The 22,872-nt window shown below is 44.2% G+C and overlaps 1 protein-coding gene across 9 annotated transcripts in view; it reads right to left on the minus strand.

Moving 5' to 3' along the window:
* Positions 1-8,058: 8,058 nt before the first annotated feature.
* PTPRM (protein tyrosine phosphatase receptor type M) overlaps positions 8,059-22,872 on the minus strand; it is a 710,086-nt gene continuing 695,272 nt past the window's right edge. For all 9 annotated transcript variants that reach the window (XM_041721685.1, XM_041721677.1, XM_041721656.1 and 6 more), the window contains 2 exons: positions 17,532-17,667; positions 8,059-8,910 (listed from right to left, as the gene is read on the minus strand). In XM_041721685.1, coding sequence (XP_041577619.1) covers positions 8,857-8,910; positions 17,532-17,667 — 190 coding nt within the window. In that variant the 3' untranslated portion in view covers positions 8,059-8,856. The remainder of the gene's footprint in view (positions 8,911-17,531; positions 17,668-22,872) is intronic.

Genomic DNA, 22,872 nt, shown 5'->3' on the forward strand with positions numbered 1-22,872 from the left:
TTTCCTGTGTCCTGTGGCTCATACAGGTTGACCTGGCCTGATAATCATGTGGGCTGGACAAGTCCTTCCTGGCTGTCATGAGCACAGGCGGCAGAGGAAATCCTAACTACACAAGACTGGGGATTTTGTACAATCTTGGGGGTGGGTAAAATAAAAGCCTCAAGAAAGATTGAGATCTTGGTGGGGTGGAGAAGAGGACAGAGGGGAGAGCTACTAAGGGGGTGGTCTGACAAGCTCAGGCTTCCTGATTAACCCCCCCGGGGAACAGGGTATCTGTGAGCAGGAGCTCCTAGAACAGAGAGGAAAGAAACCTGCCCCTCCTTCCCACCCGTCCATCGGTTGAACGGTCCTGAGCCCGGGACTTCAATGATGGCTCCTGTGCTCAGGACCTGTCTTTTGAAGGATTCTTTCTTTGAATTTGGTAAAAGAAGTGAGAATGGACATGGAGATAAATGCATGTTTAGCTGTGAGAGTGGACCATTTATTTTTCCAGGGAACTAGGTTATAAAGCTATTGTTGTTGCCGCCTAGGTAGCTTGAGTGCAGAAAGTCTTGAACTATTTGCCACGGAGAGTTAGTAGGAAAAGATGGATCCCAAGAATTTACAGCAGCACTAGTAGGCCCATTGTGTGATTTTCTTCCTACCAGCCTTAGTAGCTTGGGTATATTATAGGAAGCAGATGGATTGGTTTCTTTCATGTTCAAAGTGGGTTTCTTGTAGGCAGCATATAGTTGGGTCTGTGACAATCTTTGGCTTTTAATTGGGGGATTTAGCCCATTTACATTTTAATGTGATTATTGATATAGTCTAGTTTAAATCTACCATCTTGCTCTTTGTTTTCTATTTGTCCCATCTGTTCTTGGTTCCATTTTTCTTTGTCATATTGTGCTTTCTTTTGGATTGAGTCTTTTTTATGATTCAATTTTTATCTCCTTCATTCGTTTAGTAGCCATAACTCTTGTTGTGTGATGTTAGTGGTTGCTGCAGCGCTTATAGTATCTTTACTATAATACCTTTAAGATTCTTGAAGATAGACATTCTTCATGTATTCTAGAAGAATCTTATCGGAGTATATTTCCATTTCTCACCTCTCTGCCTTTATATGATTGTTATCATACCCTCTCTTTCTACCTATGTTATAAACCACACACTACATTGTCATTATTTTTAAAAATTTAAACAGTCCAATATCTTTTAAAGATATTTAAATAATAACAAAAAGGGCCTTTTGCATTTAGCCATTAGTTACTCTTTCCAGTGTTCTTAATTTCTTTGCATAGATGCTGATTTTTACCGGAGACTTTTGACTCATTTCTTTTTTATTATAAATTTATTTTTTATTGGTGTTCAATTTGCCAACATATAGATTAACACCCAGTGCTTATCCCGTCAAGTGCCCACCTCAGTGCCCATCACCCAGTCACCCCCACCCCCTGTCCACCTCCCATTCCACCACCCCTTGTTTCCCAGAGTTAGGAGTCTTTCATATTCTGCCTTCCTTTCTGATATTTCCACTCATTTTTTCTCCTTTCCCCTTTATTCCCTTTAACTTTTTTTTATATTCCCCAAATGAATGAGACCATATAATGTTTGTCCTTCTCCTATTGACTTATTTCACTCAGCATAATACCCTCTGGTTCCATCCGCATCAAAGCAAATGGTGGGTATTTGTCGTTTCTAATGGCTGAGTAATATTCCATTGTATATATAGACCACAGCTTCTTTATCCATTCATCTTTCGATGGACATCGAGGCTCCTTCCACAGTTTGGCCATTGTGGACATTGCTGCTAGAAACATCAGGCTGCAGGTGTCCCAGTGTTTCACTGCATCTGTATCTTTGGGGTAAATCCCCAGCAGTGCAATTCCTGGGTCGTAGGGCAGATCTATTTTTAACTCTTTGAGGAACGACATCTTAAAAGCCATCTACGAAAAGCCCACAGCAAATATCATTCTCAGTGGGGGAGCACTGGGATCCTTTCCCCTAAGATCAGGAACAGGACAGGGATGTCCACTCTCGCCACTGCTATTCAACATAGTACTAGAAGTCCTAGGCTCAGCAATCAGACAACAAAAAGAAATAAAAGGCATTCAGATTGGCAAAGAAGAAGTCAGTCTCTTTGCAGATGACATGATACTGTACTCCACCCCAAGATTGCTAGAACTCATACAGCAATTCGGCAGTGTGGCAGGATACAAAATCAATGCCCAGAAATCAGTGGCATTTCTATACACTAACAATGAGACTGAAGAAAGAGAAATTAAGGAGTCAGTCCCATTTACAATTACACCCAAAAGCATAAGATACCTAGGAATAAACCTAACCAAAGAGGTAAAGATCTATACCCTAAAAACTATAGAACACTGCTGAAAATAAATTGAGAAAGACACAAAGAGATGGAAAAATATTCCATGCTCATGGATTGGAAGAATTAATATAGTGAAAATGTCAATGTTACCCAGGGCAATTTACACATTTAATGCAATCCCTATCAAAATACCATGGACTTTCTTCAGAGAGTTAGAACAAATTATTTTAAGATTTGTGTGGAATCAGAAAAGACCCCTAATAGCCAGGGGAATTTTAAAAAAGAAAACCAGATCTGGGGGCATCACAATGCCAGATTTCAGGTGGTACTACAAAGCTGTGGTCATCAAGACAGTGTGGTACTGGCACAAAAACAGACACGTAGATCAATGGAACAGAATAGAGAATCCAGAAGTGGACCCTCAACTTTATGGTCAACTAATATTTGACAAAGGAGGAAAGACTATCCACTGGAAAAAAGTCTCTTCAATAAATGGTGTTGGGAAAATTGGACATCCACATGCAGAAGAATGAAACTAGACCACTCTCTTGCACCAGACACAAAGATAGACTCAAAATGGATGAAAGATCTAAATGTGAGACAAGATTCCATCAGAATCCTAGAGGAGAACACAGGCAACACCCTTTTTGAACTTGGCCACAGTAACTTCTTGCAAGATTCATCCATGAAGGCAAGAGAAACAAAAGCAAAAATGAACTATTGGGACTTCATCAAGATAAGAAGCTTTTGCAAATCAAAAGTAATAGTCAACAAAATTCAAAGACAACCTACAGAATGGGAGAAGATATTTGCAAATGACGTATCAGATAAAGGGCTAGTTTCCAAGATTTGTAAGGAACTTATTAAACTCAACTGCAAAGAAACAAACAATCCAATCATGAAAGGGGCAAAAGACATGAACAGAAATCTCACAGAGGAAGACATAGACATGGCCAACAAGCACATGAGAAAATGCTCCGCATCACTTGCCATCAGGGAAATACAAATCAAAACCACAATGAGATCCCACCTCACACCAGTGAGAATGGGGAAAATTAACAAGGCAGGAAACAATGAATTTTGGAGAGGATGTGGAGAAAGGGGAACCTTCCTGCACTGTTGGTGGGAATGTGAACTGGTGAAGCCACTCTTGACTCATTTCTTGTACTCATGAGTCTTCCAATGAATTTTTTCAGTTTCCATACATCAGAAAGCATTTTTATTTTACCTTTGTTTTGGGAAATAGTCTTACTGGGTATAGAATTCTAGGCTGACAGTTTTTAATCCATGCAGTACTTTAAATTGTTGCTCTATTATTTCCTGTCTTTTGTTGTGTCCAAAAAGAAGTCTGCTAAAGTTTGTGCCTTTCTCTACTTGCAATATATTTTTTCTCTGGCTGTTTTCCAGATTTTATTTTTGTCATTGGTTTTTAGCAATTTGATTATGATGTATGTCAGTGTAGTTTTATGTTTCTGATGCTTGAGATTTATTGAGCTTCTTGGATCTGTGCATTTATGATCTCCATCAAATTTGGAAAATTTTGCCCCTTTTCTTCAAATATTTTTTCTGTCCCTCTATTCCCCTGCTCTGGGGAGACTTCAATAGTTCACTGATGCTTTGTTCAATTTTGTTCAATCTTTTCTCTCTGTATTTTATTTTTAATGGTTCCTATCAATGTCTTCAAGTCTACTAATTTCTTCTACATTCTAATCTGCTATTAATCCCACTGATACATTTTTTATCTCAGGTTTTGTGATTTTCATCTCTTGAAGTTAGGTTTATATCTTTTTTTATATCTTTCATGTTTTAGTTTAAATCTGCTAAGTCTTTAGTTTCTTGATCATGTAGAATCATATTATAAAATTAGGGCTTTAACGTACTGGTCTACTAATTCTATCATCCCTGTTCTCTTTGGGTGAGTTTTGACTGGTTGATTCCCCCCCCCTTTTTTTTTAATGTGTCATGTTTTCCAGCTTTCCTGTTTTGTGTTCTTAGTAATTTTGGATTGCTTGCTAGACACTGTTAATTCTACTTTCTTGGGTACTGGATATTTTTGTATTTCAATAAATATTCTTGAGCTTTGTTCTGCGATGCAGTTAAGTTACTTGGAGACAGTTTGATCCTTTCAGTTATTGCCTTGCTAGGCAGGATTACAGCTGTGTTTAGTCTAGAGATAATTTTGCGCCACTTACTGAGGCCAAATCTTTCTGGGTGCTCTATCCAGTGGGAACAGGAGCTAATCTGGCTGTGTGTGAACTCTAATTGTTGTTCCCTCTAATTTTGGTGTGGTTCTCTCTTTGGCCTCAGATAATTTTCTTCCATGCTTAATATTATCAGCTCTTAATGGAAGACTCGATGGGGGATCTCTGCAGATGTTCAGAACTCTTTATACAGCTCTCTCATCTCTGCTGCCCTGCTCTAAAAACTAGCCACTTTGATTTTTGGAAACTGTCAGATCAAATAAGAGAACTCTTGTTTCAAAGGGAAACCACTGGGCTATACCTGGCTTCCCTGCCTGCCCCCATTGTCTGGAAAGTCTCTCCAGGCTATAAACTGGTGCAATTCTAGGGCCCACTTAACTTGCTTTCTGTTTTTCCTTTACTAGTTGATGTCCAGTGTCTTGAAAAGCATTGTTTTAAGAGTGCCTGGGTGGCTCAGGTGGCTAAGCATCCAACTCTCGATTTCAGCTCAGGTCATGGTATCAGGGTTGTGAGACTGAGCACCATACCAGGCCCTGTGCTGAGCATGCAGCCTGCTTAAGATTTTCTCTCTCCTTCTCCCACTGCCCCTCCCCCCACACTTACGATCTTTTTTCTCTCTCTCTCTCTAAAAAAAAAAAAAAAAAGTAAAGAAAGCATTTTTCTTTTTTTAAATATGTTTTCTCCCAGTTAGTTGGGTAGGTGGGTAAATCTGGTCTTTGTTACTCTAGCTCGTCTGGGATTAGAAGTATTGGATGAATTTCTCTAAAACTGACCTTTTATAGGATAGATAAGATGGCAGGTGGTGGCCAACCTCTCAGATGGCCTCCAAGGATTCTCACATCCTGGGATTTGTGTCCTTATGCATTTCCTTCTGTACTAAATAGGGCTGACCTTTATAACCAATAGGATATTGTGGAGATGGCAGAGAATGAGACTTCCAAGGTGAGGTCATAAAAGAACTGTTGGGTTCTGCCTTGTTCCATCTTGGATCACTGGGAGAGGCTGGCCCCCGTGCTGCAGGGACACTTATACAGCTTGCATAAGTATGAGGGCTCACATGGAAAGGAATTGAATCTCTGGACAACAGCCAGCATCAACTTGCCAGGTGTGTGAGTGAGCCATCTTGGAAGTCGGGCCCCTCCACCCTTTAGGATCTCAGAAGACTGCAGCCCTGACCCAACATTGGAACAGTCCCTTAGCGAGTGACCTTAGAGCCAGGATCACCCAGATAGGCTACTCCTGAATTTCTGACCCATAGAAAATGCATGAGATCTTAAGTATTTATTGGTATTTTGAACATTTCATTTTAGAACCATTTGTTTTTCAGCAGTAGATAACTAATGATGATTTTTGTACCTGGAACTGGGATGTCTTCACAAAACTTAAAAATAGGGTATGAGTTTGGATCCAGACCACAAGCAGAAGCCAGAAGGATAACAAGTAGAGTGCTGGTGGGCAGCTCATCCACACTGTTACTACCAGCTGGTTCACCTTGTTGGCACATGGCAGTGGTGTGGCTGCAGCTGTTCCCACCTTTTGAGTGTGAAAACCATACAGCTGCTGCCTCATTTCTGCTTCTGCATCTTGCACAAAATGGCCCCTGGGGCTCAGCTAATTGGAAGTACAGAGAGAATGGGAATTTGGGAAATAAGTTCAGTGCAGCCACATATTGCAAAGCCACTTTAGCCTGTACACTGAATTCTGTTAAGTAGTTCCCGAGCAGGACCATGTCAGGAAGCTAGGGGGCAGGATTTCCTGTGTCTCCAGCCTTTGCAGGTGTCGATAGTCTGGGCGGCTGAGGATGCCACTGTAGAGGAGAACCCAGAGTACTGAGAGAAGAAAGAGAAGGGACGCTGAGCCAAGGGATACTTCTTTCCTTGGCAAGGGGCAGAGACTTACTCTGTGTGCTGAAAGAAATGAGAATCTCAACCATGCTGCAAGGCCTCATGGGAAATCGGAAAAAGCCACACAATGTCCCTTTTCTTCTATCACTATTTCTGCTAAGAAGTGAAACCAAGTGAAAGAAAGAAAATTTGAGAGACTCAAAAGTCTAGAGGAAACTACTGGCCTCAATATGAGATGGGGCTTGATCCCTACAAAATGGGGTGAATTGTCAGACTCCCAAATCTCAAGCCACTTCTGCGCCAGGCGGAGGTGGCTTATCTTTTGGCTTAGGGCATGAAGATCCAAGCCATGACTCTGTAGGAGAGAACTGAGGGCATCACGCTTCCCCACCTGTCACAGGCTGGCTGGCCCACAGTGGGTACAGCTTTCCGCATGTCATCCCTAGTCCTGTATCTGGGGGAAGCCATTTTGAAGAGGTATGCAAAGAGCAGTTTTTAACATTTTAGGAGTTTAATTGAAGAGAATTGCGTGGGGATGGTGAGAGGACAGTGTATGGGAGGAGCCCAGCGGTGAGGCATTTAGTCTGGATGCCCAGCTCAGTGCTGGCCTGCTCTCCTGGTTGTGGTGTCCCATCTCCTTCAGGGGCGCTGGGCAATCCCTCATCAGGGCATAGCGATCGTGTCCTCACAGCTCAGCAAAGCACTGCAGGCCTAAGGTGCAGGTGTCAACCTCAGTCCCCTGGGCAGACAACCTCTACTCTTGTTGTCCCTACTCACCAGGGTCCTCAGAGCAGGCAGGAATTCCTGTCAAGCCTCCCCATTTTCCGGAGGGGGTGATGGGTCCCGTATCTCCCTGTCTCAGCAGGAATGGAGTTTCCTTTCACTGTGTGTTGTATCAAGGGTGCCTGTGCTTCTGCTGCCATCCTTCTGCCTCCCCAGGCCTGGAGGCACCTGGCACTGACCAGATGGGGTGGCTTCGGACAAGTATTTGATGTCTTCCAACCTGAGTCTCTCGGGCTGTAAGACGGTTCCATCACTGTCGCAGGGGGGAATGGCTGCCTGTTGGGAAAGCACCCTGCATAGTTTCGGATGCAGAACTGGGTGTCTGGTAAAAGTTCACACTCATCGTCGGTTGGAAGTCACTTAACATAACCCGCAACTCAGTTTGACCTCATATAGTCAGTGCATGGCCTCACCTCCTCCCTCAGAATCAGCCAGAGGCCCTGAGGAGCGAGGTGCAGGCCACTCTGCATGATCGTTCTCTCGGCCAGGGACTGTCTTGTTCAGCTTTATGTCCTGCTTAAACACAGATTTGTGTCCTGATCCTTTAACCCCTTATAAAGTGTTCTCTCAGTTCTCTTAGCAAGTTTCAGGTTTGAATGAAGCCTGGAGAGGACAGAGGTTACCCCACTGACCAAGACAAAAAAGCGAAAGGAAGAGGTTGTCCTGGTCAGGAAGTCACGGCCCTGGGACTGGCCTCTTGCACTCTGCAACAGTTGTGCCCACCAGGTCAGGGGGCAGGCAGCTCCTCCCCCACCAGGGAGGCTCCCAGGATGGGCCAGGATGTCTCACGGACAGAAGTTCTCTCTCAAAAATCCCAACCCTACCTGCTCCAGGCCAACAGACCCCATCTGTCTGCCAGGGGCCTGCGGTGACCGGAGCTGCCCCCCTCGCCGGGGCGCTGGGACACCAGGAATACAGCAAGACTGGTCACGCTCTTTATTTATTGAGGAAGAATTCACACAAGGTCACATCATACAATCAATCATTTCCTGCGCTTCATAAAAATGATTGTCACTCACTGTGCTTCACAAAAATTTCTTTTAATGAATAAATAATTTGATGGAATCAAAAATATTTACAATATAAACAAAGGGAGAAGCTTTGGATCTGTGAATCTCATCATCGAGCTTTGCATTTTTGAACTGACTTCTTCCCAAGCTTTTTCCCTTGGAAACAATACAAATCTGATAGAAACAACAACTCATACAGCGTATCTTTGTTCGTTATATGTTTATCTGTTAGTCTTGGAAAGGTACAGAAGCTTATATTATGCAACATGTTAAAATACAAATATTAACTAAAATAATATATTATCATAATGCCAGGTAGCATTCTCCACAAAACAAAAATGTACACTCAGCCGTAACAATAACAAAGGGTTCACGGGCCACAAAATAATACCCCAAAGGTACAAATTCCTTCATAAGAATATAATTGTGCTCTTGGGTTTACCAGATGTCTACGCTGCTCTAACAAGCCAATGCCGAGGAGGACAGTATTTGATGACTGTGCTGTGTGTGTGCTTCTGTCAGGCAGCAGCATTGCTGGGAGTTGGGCAGTGCAAAGCAGTTTCATAAACGCTTTCTTGGGCTCTTAAAAAGAGCCAATTATGCAAAGCAAAATAAGCATATTGAGAAGTCTTCATCTCATCTACACAAATACCATGGAACGTCTTGGCTTTGTGGGATGAAAGGGTTGGTTTGCAGCGCTGTTTATGCCATCAGCCAGAATTCAAGTATTCCAGGGCCACCTCATAGCAGAACTTGTACTGATCCTAGAAAGCGGAAGGGAGAAGATGTCAGCTATGTGATATCCAAATGCTGGTGCTGTTAGAGCAATTATGCCAGGTTAGGGTTTTAATTGGAAGAAATAAAACTGAGAAGGATTTGAATCAGAAATGAATCAGAAAGTCACGGTTGGGAGCCACAAACATCTGCTGTCTGGAGACATTCCCCACAAGTTGTTTCCCGATGAAAGGTATTTTGACATCTACCTCTTCTAGAATTCCTGGAAAGCTCTGGACAACTGGAACACATATATAGATTTGTCCACACATAAATGTTTACCTGTACATCAACATCCTGAATACAGAGTATGGGAAAAATCAATCAAGAAGTAGAAGGGAAAAAAAAAAAAAAAGACTTTCCCCAAAGTCTGGGAGAAATATTTTGTGATTCGCTCATACAAGGTCCTCAACATATAAATGCGTCACTCCTGGCCCAGCTATACCCCCGATGTCTTCCATTTTGTGAGAATTTACAAGCACCTCTTAAGTACCAAGTACTTGACCTGGTCCCTGACTTTGAGAATTCCATGGTCTGACTAAGACCACTACCCAATGATAACAAGGCTCGGCACGGAACAGGGCCCCCGAATGGTCCCCCAACCTGGGCGTAGAGGGGGAGGGAGCATAACTTCCTAGGGAGGACCTGTAAGAGGCAGCAGGTACCTACAGGCATTCCAGGTAGAGGAACCATGTAACGAAAGGCCCAGAGGGGAAGTGTTGGATTCCCTCTGGGAACCACATGTCAGTTGTTAATCAGGCAGCAAAGTCATTTTTCTTGAGCACAGCTTTCTTAGATCATGGACCTTGGCCTGAGGGAGACCTGCCTGAGGTTCTGGCCCTGGTGGGATCTCAGGTGGTAGGAGAGGGCATTTGCACTTGTGTTTGTGTGGTGTGCTAATGGCACGCTCATCTTAGTGTGGTCTCTGAGCCAAGCAGAGGGACACAGCAGCTGAGGATGCTTCTATTTGCCACCTGGCAGCAGCCTGGCAGCTGAGACAGAGTGGCTCAGCATCTAGAAGGCTCTCTTCCCATCTCCATAAGAGATAAGCTTTCACAAGTTGTTAAGTGTGTGCACCACTGTCTCACTACCCAACACAATGGCCAAAACCAAGGAAATGGATCACTTACTTTGAGTTTGCCAAATTAATTAAAACTAAATTTCCATCTTTTGGATATGTGCCTCTTAATTAGTCATTGCAGTCTTCTTGTCTTCACCTACATTTTGTTCTCTGAATGTCCCACTAGTCCAATCTGTTTATTTGAAGACAAAGAGCCATATTTTATCCCTTTGCATGTAATACACCAGTCTTTAGCACAGAACCTGACATACAGTTGGGAGTGTCAAACGTTGGCCGTATATGTAAATGATAACAAAATATGGGTTTAGCAGCATTTGATTCAACCCAATAAATATTGAAGGCTGGAGACCAGGGATTTTAAGATACAGCTTTTGTTCTTTGGGACTTTACGATCTGGAGGGGAAGACAGGAAGCAAACAGACCATTTCAACATATTAGAAGTGCCACAAGATGAAAATATCAGTAGCATCCACCAGGATGGCTAGGATTAAGAAGACAGTAACAAGTGTTGGTAAGGACGAGGAGAAACTGGAACCTCATACGCTGCTGGTGGGAATGTGAAAGGTGTAGCCACTTCAGAAAATCATCCAACAGTGGAACTGGAGGATATTATGCTAAGTGAAATAAGTCAGTCGGAGAAGGACAAACATCATATGGCCTCATTCATTTGGGGAATATAAAAAATAGTGAAAGGGAATAAAGAGGAAAGGAGAAAAAATGAGTGGGAAATATCATCAGAAAGGGAGACAGAACATGAGAGACTCCTAACTCTAGGAAATGAACAAGGGGTGGTAGAAAGGGAGGTGGGCAGGGGGTGGGGGTGACTGTGACGGGCACTGAGGGGGGCACTTGATGGGATGAGCAATGGGTGTTATTCTATATGTTGGCAAATTGAACTCCAATAAAACTAAATAAATAAAAAGAAAAAAAGAAAAAAAAAAGAAAAGAAAATCATCCAACAGGTCATCAAAAGGTTAAACAGAAGAATTGGCTGATGACCTGGCAACTCCACTCCTAGGTATATGCCCAAGAGAACTGAACATGCATCTATCAAAGATTTCTGATCCATATTTCAGGATTTGATACTTTTATTTTCAAAATATTTAAAAGAAACCATTTACATTTCAAAATTCTAAAAGGCCATGTTGTCAGATGACTGGGCTGAAATGTTGGCTATGAAGTGGTCAATCCTGTTCTCCTGTTTCCTTCACAGAGACAATGTTTTTCATGGAAATCTGAGAGATACAATTACTTATTGCATAAACATGGTCTCGCATAAACCTAACTGTGCAATTTTGGTGACTACTACAAACCATCCTTTTGATGGTTTGTAATATATGAACATGCATCTAGAGGGTCATATAGCCACTGGCCTCCAGCCACAACCCCTAAAAGGATTGTGGGCTTCACTGAAGGGGTTGCTATGTTAGAATCACTGAAGCTGCCCTGTCCCAGGCACGACTATAATTTTCAAAATGAATTTGCTATCATCTTATCCCTCCTAAGCAAACTGTCAATCCCAGTAGATTCTGTGATGACTGGTTTCTGAATCAGCAAAATAAAGGGAAGGAGAAGGAAGACCATAAATTGTTGTGTGGCCTCCCCCAAGCACCCCAGGAAATGCTGGAAAGCAACTGATTACCCTTGATCACCAGGTACAGGCCTGTCTTCTGCAGTTTCCTCTCTCAGCTCACTTGCTTTGGAAGGTATAATTAAGCCACATGAGCTATCTCTGTGGTTCCAGGGGAAAAAAAAGAACATTTCTGCCTGGATCCCACATTCTCCTGATTTGGGCAACATCAGCTGGCTTTGGGCATGCAAAGCCCAAACACGAGCATGGGTCATCCTTGGATAAGGTGGGAACCAAGGTGGCCAGCTATTCCCCTCTAAAGCCCCCAAACCCACCTTCACGGCAGACCCACCTCTGGTTCTCATGAAGAGGGCAAAGTGACATCTAAAGAGGCATCTAGGGCAGCCCCAGTTTAGCGCAGCGGTTTAGCGCTGCCTGCAGCCCAGGGTGTGATCCTGGAGACGGGGGATCGAGTTCCACATCAGGCTCCTTGCATGGAGCCTGCTTCTCTCTCTGCCTATGTCTCTGCCTCTCTCTCTCTCTCTGTGTGTGTTTCTCATGAATAAATAAATTTAAAAATCTTTTAAAAAATAAAAAATAGGGATCCCTGGGTGGCGCAGCGGTTTGGCGCCTGCCTTTGGCCCAGGGCGCGATCCTGGAGACCCGGGATCGAATCCCACATCGGGCTCCCGGCGCATGGAGCCTGCTTCTCCCTCTGCCTGTGTCTCTGCCTCTCTCTCTTTCTCTCTGTATGACTATCATAAATAAATAAAATTTAAAAAAAAATATAAAAAAATAAAAAATAAAGAGGCATCTAAAAGCGAGGTTATGTTTTAGAGCTCCCCAACTCCCCACACCGCTGTTCACTCAGGGAGTACATCACGAGGCTGCAAGGCCTGCAAGTGGCTTTGGGGAGCTTCCTGAAGGGCTTGAGCTGTGCCCGTCTCAGCACATGCTGCCTTGTGTCTGAGGAACCAGGGGTCCTGCGGTCACCCTGGGCACTCGCAGTTCCCATGCTGCCTGTGAGTGGGAATCTCTGACACGATTCAGAGAGCAGTATGCACAGTTCACCTGGGTAACCCTTCTCTCCCCAATGCGCCTGCTCTTTGAACCTGAAACAAATTTCACAATTTCACCTGGGTCCTGGACTGATAGGTCCTACAGTCTGGAAAAAACCCTGACTAATGGCCCTGGCCAGAAGGTCAAGTGGTCCCCAGTGTGCCAATAATCATGAGTGGGGCCATCTGTGTCAATGTTCCCAGGACATTCCCAGCCAGGGACACCCCTCAATGAGACAGCGGTGTGTCTCTGACAATAGACAGAGTGCATCATTACTTTCATCTCTGCCTTGAAAAATGTAGGGAGAATGTTTTTCCCTCAAAGGAAGGGAAGTTTGTGCCTGGTTTCCTACTGAGACTCATCAGTGTGTGGTCACAGCCTCCCCAGGTTCAAGGGCAGCGAGGGGAAGCTCTGTATGGGTGAGGGTCCCTCAGTGCCTGTGTCCTGGACCCCTGCCCCAAGCCAGTAGCTCTGCTGCCTGAGCCAGTTCCTGACTCAAGGAAGTCAGAGTCTGGAGTGGGGGGCAGGGGGAAAGGGCACAGGGCTTTACTGGAGATTACTTTCTGCAGGGTGCAGGAAGACTACACCTGGACTTCCACAGGAGGACTCGGGGAGAATGGGTGCTTCCCAGAGGCTGTGTGTCAAGCCCAGGCCCAAGCCCAGGCCCAAGGGAAGTGGAATGTCCTCAAGTGTCTCCAGAGATGGGCCACACTGGGCCTCTCTGACTCCCCGTCTGGGGCCTATGTCCTCCACTTCAGCACTCGCACATACCCACACCTACACCTACTCCCCCATCTACCTCTATGTATGCGTGCACACGCGTGTACACATACATACATATACTCACATACACATACCCACCCCTATGCATGCACATACACACACGTATACACATACAATACCCGTCGCATATATATACTCACACACATACCCACCTCCCTACACCTACTTCCCCCTCCATCCTTACATATGCACACACACACATCCATATATATGCTCACATACACACGCCCACCCCCCACACCACTATTCATGCCTACACACACACTGACACACACACACTCACATCCACCCCTGCACATGGCATGTACCCCCCCTACACACCCCCACAATCTACTCCTAAACATGTATACATGCACCCCCAATATCCATACACATGCACACCCACCCATACCTACACACAGCCCCCAACATCCACCCATACACATACACATGCACCCACACTTGGTCTGGGGCCTTGGCTTTTGTGACAGTGCCTCAGGTAATTCTGACGTATGGCCCTGGCTGGAGCCATTCTAGACTGGGCACTAAGCTTCTTAACCCTACCACATACTAGAATTACCTGGGGTGCTTTTAACATCTGGCTGCTGCAGCCAGCCCCTAGATCAACTGAATCACGGCCACTGTGGTGAGCCTAGAGCTTAGGATTCTTTAATGCTTTCATTAAAAAAAAAAAAAAAAAAGCCAATTTATAGAAACAGAATAGAATGGTGGTTGCCAGGAGCTGGGGTAGGGGAATGAGGTGATGTTGGTCAAGGGTACACATTTTCAGTTATAAGTAGTTCTTGGGATCTAATGTACAGGCAGGGTGACTACAGTTACTAGTGATACAGTATTATGTATTTGGAAGTTGCTGAGAATAGATCTTAAGCATTCTCACTACAGACTCACAGGAGTCCAGTATGTAGCCTAAGCGGGGTGATGGATGTGTTAATTATCCTGATCTTGGTAACCTTCGACAATGCAGATGTATGTCAAATCCCATCATGTTGGCCAGAGTTCCCCCACCTTCCAGGGGACAATGTTTCTTTAGGAAAGATCTGTCCCCCAAAGGCTGTTTCTCTGTTCAAACAGAGCCCTGGGGGGAAAAAAAACAAAAAAATCATAACGGAGCTCTGGAAACGCCTAAAAGCCAGTGAGGACAAAAAAAGAAAGGAGATGTTTGTTGAAGCAGCCCATTTCCCTAGAAACTTCAAAGGCGCTCAGGCACTGGGGACTCCATCTGAATCTAACCAGGCCAGGAGGAGGTGGCGGGTGGGGGGGGTGGCGACTGAGCCTCCTATGGGACCCAGTCCCTGGCCCTCCACACCCCATCCCCTCTGCCTCCCGACCAGCCAGCACAGAAGTGCGCTCCAGGACTTTCTGGAACACATTTCATCATTCTAAGAAGATGCAGCTAGGCAGACTCAGTACCCTGTGCTTTTCAGTGGCTCGTACAACATTTTGTGCTTAGGAGAGGCTTGGGCTTCAGATGGTCTTCTATGCCCAATGAAATTGTATTGGGTTTTATCACCTGGACCTGAATTAATTAATTCCCTCAGCCAAGGTACACATATATGACTACCAAAGTAACAGAAATTGTACTTGTAAGCAAAAAACAAACAAATGACAGGAGTCCTCATTCAATTCAGGAAGCTTCAAGCCCTCTGAAAAGAGCCCTGTGACATTTGTTCCTCTGGTCACCAGATTTTACCTATTATTTTGCTAACAATCACTGTCACAAATGTATCAGACATTCTTCCAGGAAATTGAAAATACTTTCCTTATATTTTTCAGTACTGACCTTATCCTAAAACTGGTATTGACCCTCAGAAGTTTGGGCATCCAAAGATCTTATTTTCTCTATTAGAGCAACCTAATCACAGAAACTCCTAAATTATTATAGAACAGTGGGCTCTCTGCTGGTCCCACCACCTGCATGTCCATTCAGTCCACAAAGAATCACCTCCATCCTTTAGTCTGTACCACCAATGTGGAAAAAGCTGCACTGTTTCTGCACATAAAAATTCGTGAGTGATGAAAGCTACAGCCAGAGCCATTAGTGGAAAGCCCCGGAAGGGTCTATTACTAATGACCTGCTTAATTCCGGCTGCGGTGAGAGGGAAATGATACATATATTTTTTTCATCAAGGTCAGCTTTGCCCAACTACCAACCAAAGTTTGGAAGCTACACATCGGTCCCTGAATCCCAGAGGTTAAATGCCACTTAAGTCAGAATATTTTAATTTAGGTATTTGCTTCCATCTTCTGCCCACCTTCTTATCTTTTTTTTTTTTTAAGATTTTATTTATTTATTTATGGGAGACACACAGACAGAGGCAGAGACACAGGCAGAGGGAGAAGCAGGCTCCCTGAGCCAAAGGCAGATGCTCAACCACTGAGCCACCCTTCTTATCGGTCTTAAACTCAGGCCACCTCTGATGGCCCAGCTGCCCTATCTCAACTGCCCCCACCCAGCCCCGAAGACGGAGGATTCTGGTACAACTCTTCCAAATTCACGGGTGATCCCAAGGAGTGAGACAGTTCTCTGCCTCTGGGAGGGGCTGGCTCTAGGGACGCCTGCACACGGGACACGCCAGCCAGCCTTAGCCTATTCACTTGAAATCTGCGCCTCTGTAAAAGCCACTGAGTGTGTGGCCTGGCACATATTAAGCACCATGTGAATGACAGCTGCTTGCTGTCATCATGCCACCTCATCCTCCTCACCCAACCAGCTCATATGTACCTGCTGGCTACAGGATGCCCAGTAAACACCTGCACCCTCAAGAACCACTTTCTTACCTTTGCAGTTGCCAAAACACTCTCACACATACTGTCTAGCGGGATCACTTCAACCAGCCAACGTTATCCCTGGTTTACAGGACTTGGGGTCAGGAAAGCTAAGTGACTGGCTCAAGGAGACGTGAATTGCCAGGTTACTTTGTCTGAGGTCACCTGAGTTGAATGAGTAGCAGAGCTGAGAGTAGATTTTGGGTTTTCCTGGGCATCCCCTAGGGCGGGGAGGAGAGGTCAGCAGTCTGGAGGGCATGGTCCTTTTCCACAGAAGCCAAGGTACTAACTGCTGATGGTTCTGGAAGTTGGCACCTGACCAAACAGAGCCCCTCCACCAAATTCTCTGGGCAGCACCCTGCTTCTTGGAAACAGAATAACCCATCAAGCAGGACATGTGTACCTGGGGGAAGCAAATGCCCCAGGACAGTGACTTGGGCGAAGGAGGATGTGTCCCAGGAGTGGGTTGGCAATGGTGACTGTCATTACACAGCCTGGGGCACTGTGATGACTGGGACCACGGCGACTTTCTCAACTTTGGCTCGAAGCTCCATTCCCTCTTTAGTCCCTTTCTTATACGTTAGATTTGAAGCCCACTGACCCAGTGCTGAGGGCCAGGCCATACAGGCTTTCCAGGCCTGTGGTACCAGCCATGTCTTCCTCCCTCTCCCTACCCCAGGCTGTTCTCCTGACCTTGGGATCATCCCATCGTTTCCTTCAGATCCTTCTTCCATCAACACAGAGGTACAAACACCGAATCTGAAAGCTCCCCCCCTTTAAGCTATTCTACTGCTTGCAAGTTGCGGCGGTTGGCATTTAAATAGCTGCACACAAGAAAGATTTCCTGAAATACTCTAATAATTGCCCCTAATCCTTTCTTTCTTGGCTCCTTCATCCTCATCTGGGATATGGCCACTAGACTTAAATGCAATATTTCAATGTCAAACTAAAATTCACAGCTTTGATAAATATTAGATGATTAAGCTATTTATAAAATATATAATTTGAAAATCTAAAAAAAAAAAAAAGAAAATCTGGCACTTGGTGTGCTGTGATTATGTCTTCCCCGTGAAGACTAAGCGCTTAGCCATGTGGAAGGCACTGCCAGGAAGGGAAATTAATAAGGGTGTTCACTTTTGAGTCTCGCCTCTTTCCACAGTGCCAGTGTGTGGAGGTGAAGTCACCCTGTGAAAAGCCAAGTGAGAGAGGGGAGGGAGGAAGGCCCTCGCAAGCACAGTGATTCTACTATGCTTCTGCAGATGAGTCTCCTCGCCCAGGAATCAGTTTTACCACCAACTACGCCAGCCAAGTGGGAAGACACCCGGTTCAGCAGGCCAGAGTGAGGGTCCTACCAGGAGGTCCACCATGTTGGGCTTATTGTTCCTCAGTGTCTTCACCGCATGGAAGACATCCACCGTCCTCTGGTGCCGGAGCATCTCACAGACGATGCTGATGGCGCAGAACGTCCCACTGCGGCCTCCTCCGTTCCTGTTGGAAGAGAAATCAGATGGTCCCATTGGCCCTCACACTGCAACCTCTCGTGGTGCCCAAGCCCAAGCAACAGGTAATGGTGAGGGCCTCAGAGGCTAGGGGAATGCTCCACCTGGGCGGATTCTTTTAATTAAAGCAAATGGTGTCAATGAGCCCAAGCACTGGGCCCACGGGTCACCTGACTGGAGGCGATGATCAACTGGCACGTTCTGCTCTCCTAGCTACGCCTCTGCCCTGGATTCTATAATCTGATATGGCGCCCTATCAGTTTTATTCAGGACCCAGGGCTGAAAATTTTCAGGGAATAAACACCTCATCTAGTATTGGCCATGAAAACTCGTGATGAGTGTTGGGTATGTTCAAAGACGGACTTGGAAAAAAAAAAAAAAAAAAACAAAGACGGACTTGGCCTTAAAACAATCCATGAGTATTTCATTATTTATCTCTAAAATGTAAGGGTTCTCTCTGAATAAAACTTTTCATTCTGAACAAATTTTAGATGTGCAGAATCATTGCAAACACAACACGGCGAGTTCCCTAGCATACTCACCTTCCCCTGATACAAACACCTCTCATAGTCATAGTATGTGATCAGGACCAGGAAATTAACACTGGGGCAGTATTATTAACTCAACTACAGGCCTAGTCCAATGTCACCAGTCAAATGTCACCAATGTCCTTTTTCTGGTCCAGGATCCAATCTCGGACCTTGCCTTGTACTGACTTGTCTTGGCTCCTTAGTCTCCTTGTCTGTGACAGGTCCTCAGTCTTTCCTTTTTTTTTACCTTGATACTTTTTTAAAAAATATTTTTATATATTTATTTGAGAGAGAAAGAGAAAGAGAGGGAGAAAGAACATGAGCAGGAGGAGAGTCAGAGGGTAAGAGAGAAGCAGATTCCCTACTGAGTGGGTAAGCCAGACATGGGACGTGACCCTGAGACCATGAGCTGAGCCAAAGCAGATGCTTAACTGACTGAGCCATGCAGGTGCCCCAATCTTGACACTTTTGAAGAGTACTGGTCAGTTATTTTGTAGAATACAAAATATAGAACGCACCTGTAGACAGTAGCCATGGTCTCCATTCACAGTTTGAGAAGTTATTACAAAATACAAATTGTGGACTGTCCCTTCATTTGGGTTTGATGCTTTCTCATAATTGAGAATGAGGTTATGCATTTTGGCTAGAAAACCACAGAAGGACTGTCCGTCCATCCCTGTAGGGGTTCACGATGCTGAATTGTCTTATTGCTGGTCATGTTGGCCTTGATCACCTTTTAAGATGGTGCCTTGCAATTTTTTTTTCACTGAATAGTTATCTTTTCCTTATAGTCACTATCTTGGGAGAGATACTCTGGAACACTGCAAATGCCTTGTCTCTCCTCAAAGTTTCACCCATTGGCTTTAGGATCTATTGGTGGATTCTGCCTGCAACAATGGTTACTGTGCTGTTTGTCGAATTGATTTTCCACTTCCCTCTCTCCAACATTCTACTGTAAGAGAGAGCTGCCTTTTCTCTGGCATTTGACTTATTTGCTTACCTCTTTTATCTTATTATTTATTTAGAAGTCCATTTAGACTTACACATGTTCATTTTATTCGATGATCTAAAATCCAATAGTATCAATCTTTATTTTGTTGCTGAAATTGTTCTGGTGTTGGCCATTAGGAGTTCCATCAGACCTCCATTCTTTTTTGAGTACTTTCTTACTTTCTGGAACCACAAGGTGTTCCAGACTCATCTTGTACCTTCCCTGCACCAGCTCTGAGATCAACCATTTCTCAAGGAGCTAAGGGATTTTTTAAAAAAATAAACACAGTATAATTATTATATCTAAAATAAATATTACTATATTCATATAATTGAATTTCTAGTCACTGTTCCAATTTCCCAGATTGTTTCAGACATTTTCTTACAGCTGACATTTTCAAATCCACATCCAAGTAAAGTCCACACATTGTAATTGGTCGATATGTCTTACAAGTTTATGTTAATCTATAGGTTCCTCTTTGCTCTTTTTTTTTTCTTGGCAATTTATTTGTTGAGAAAATGGGGTCATCTTTCCTGTAGAGAACCCCATGTCCTGGGTTGTTCTCATTCATTGCATTTCTGTGAATCATTTAACATGTTTCTCTCCCTCATTTCCTATAAACTGAGAGTAAGCTCCACAGCTTCATAAGAATTACATATTCTTTAAGACAAGGATACTTTACAAGTATACTTCGTTGGGAAGCAGGCACAAAATATCAAGTTGTTCCTTGTTTTTGTGATTTTAGGATTGATCATTGTGCTGGAATGCCAGCTTTATCAGTTCATAATTAAGTCCGAAATCAGTTTTTTAAATAAAGTATAATGTACCTACAATTAAGTCCACAAGTGGTAAGTATATATTTTAGTTAATTTCCAAATGCATATGCCACTTAACCATCATTCAGATCAAGATGCAGACCACGATTAGCCTCCTAGGCCTCCCTCAGACTTCTTTCTCATCAATATCATCAATAACTCAAAGATGACCTCTGTTCTCATTTTGGGCATCATAAATTTCTTTGGTCTGTTTTTGAATTTTGTATAAATGGAATCCTGCTATTTTGCTTCTGGCTTATTTTACTTAATATTATCCATGTGAGAATCATCCACCTTTTATCAGTGGTTTGTTCTTTTATATTGCTCAGAAAAATCCCACTGAATAGATACACTACTGTATAATTTATTTACCTATCAGCAGAGGAATGTTTGGGCTGTTTCTAGTTTTCAGTATTCTAAGTAAATCTGCTATAAAAATGTCTCCTGGTGCATATATGACTCAATTCCATAGTCACGTACCTAGGAGGGGAAGAGCTCAGAGAATATATTTATATTTAGCCTTCAGCATTGCTGTCGAACACATCCAAAATGGCAGTACCATATTTACTTCCTGCCAGCAGGGGATGGGAGTTCCCGTTACTCTGCAGCTTCACCAACTCTTGGTATTTTCATTTATTTGTCTTTTCAATTTCACCCATTCTATTTTTTATTAAAGATTTTATTTATTTATTCATAGGCACAGAGAGAGAGGGGCAGAGACACAGGCAGAGGGAGAAGCAGGCTCTCTATGCAGGGAGCCCAATGTGGGACTCGATCCCGGGTCTCCAGGATCACACCCCAGACTGCAGACTGCGCCAAACCGCTGCGCCACCAGGGCTGCCCTATTTCACCCATTCTAGTGAGTGTGTAGGGGGCACCTGATTCTGGTTTTAGTGTGTATTATCCTGAAAATGAATAATGCTGAGTGCCTTTTCTGTGATTACTGGCTATGTACATCTTCTTTGTTTATAAAACGAATCTCTCGTCAAGTCTATTGCTCAAACAATTGGGTCGATCTTTTCTTATTGGCTTGCAGTAGTGAGGCATTCTGGCTGTGAGTCCTTTGTCGGATGCATGTATCACTCGACTCTTTGTCCACTCTCTGTCTTGCATTTTTCACTCTCCTTTGTGTCTTTTGACAAACAGTAGTGCTTAAATTTAATGGAATCCAATTTTTCCACTATTTTCTTTTGTAGCTAGTGTTCTGTGTCTTGGATAACATCATCTTTGGTTGCCTCATGGTCATGAGGATTTTCTCCTGGAAGCTTCATTGTTTTCAGTTTCACATTTTGGTCCATGATCCATCTGGAAATGATTTCTATATGTAGCATGAGGAGGGAGGCCAGGTGCACAACCTGTCTTTTGCTCCTGCCCTGCAGTAGGTATGTTGCTGTGGGGTCTTTGCTGTAATAAGGTGATCGTGACGTGTGGCTCCATTCCAGGATTTTCTCTTCTGCTCCATTAGCCTACTTTCTGTCTCTGCACTGATACCACACTCCTTTTCCCCCACCAGCTTTTCACCTGATGCTTTCAGCAGCTGTTCAGGACCACTGTCTACATCCATTATTTTTGCAAAATGGCAATCCCTTATTTCTATCTATTTCTTCTGGTTTTATGAACTGGGAGATGTATAAAGAAAAAAAGAACACCCCTATTTGCTCACCGTGAGTATATGTGAGGCTCGAAGAACCATCCCAATTACAGCACCTGGAGGTCTGTCTGGGGGCAGGGACTGCTCTGCCCACAACCGTTAGGTGGCACTACGCTATGCTGAATACAATGTTCCTACCTCAGAAATGAACAGCAGAGAGCTTCCGTGGTTCAAAGCATTCTTTCCCACCCTATACTGGAGGATACGAGTTCAACCTAACTTTGTTTCTCACAACTAAAAGATTTATAAATCTAAACAGCCATAAACAGTCTTACCAGGCATAGGTCTCATGTCCACCCTGATGCCAAGAGAGCAAGAGGCAGCCCTGTGGCAACCATGGGGACTTCAGAATTGGGGAAAATGTTTCCCAAAGAAAGATCAATTTCTCCTATCAGAATAGGGGTGGGGTGCTGGGCTGGCAAGAGGACATAAATGACAGGCGCCCACCACTGTACACGATAAAGAACAGCCTGCTGTAGACATCACGTGGAATGGCAATGTGATTGCTTAGTTCTGGGGTCACAGCTGGGTCTTGGGAGGGTATAGTCGGTGGTTGTCTATAAGGTGCAGTAATTTAAGGGGTCTCTGTATCTTTCCCGCAGGCCGTCCCAGTGCCTCAATGTCCCCCAGTGTGACTAGTCCTTTGGGTTATAGCACTGGTCCTTGTTAGAAAGCTGCTGATCAAAGGAGGTACCATGCATGCATTACATTCCAAGTTCCAGACACTGACACACTCCAGACACAGATATGGGGATCTGCAGACTGTTTTTAGTTTTTCAAAAGACCTTACATATAATACAAACCTTAACTAAAATGGCAATTTTCCTTGCTGGGTCTTTATCAATTCACACTGGTGACCCCCTCCCCCCACCAACTGTATTCTGATCAGAAGTTATATCTGCACTTAGAGAAATAAAAATGGGGGTGTGTGCTGCTAATCAATCCTCTTTGACATTTTCTTGGTAGAAATGTTTTTAATGAACTGGGTCTATAAGAAGGAAGGGAAAAGCAGTAAGCAGGGAGGACAAAGGATTGGGGCCTCTGGTTGAGGCTAAGTGTGAATGGGTTCAGAAGACTCTTCTCAAGGGACTGTCAGTTTCTTAGGAAGAAATACTGCCACCTTTCGACTCCTGAGAGGCAGGGCACAGTTCTGAGGTACCACAGACCCTCCTGGGCCCCTGGGCAGGTGGCAGGGCATGAGGGATGG

The sequence above is a fragment of the Vulpes lagopus genome, chromosome 1, assembly GCF_018345385.1.
Source record: "Vulpes lagopus strain Blue_001 chromosome 1, ASM1834538v1, whole genome shotgun sequence".
In the NCBI taxonomy this organism is placed as follows: Eukaryota; Metazoa; Chordata; class Mammalia; order Carnivora; family Canidae; genus Vulpes; species Vulpes lagopus.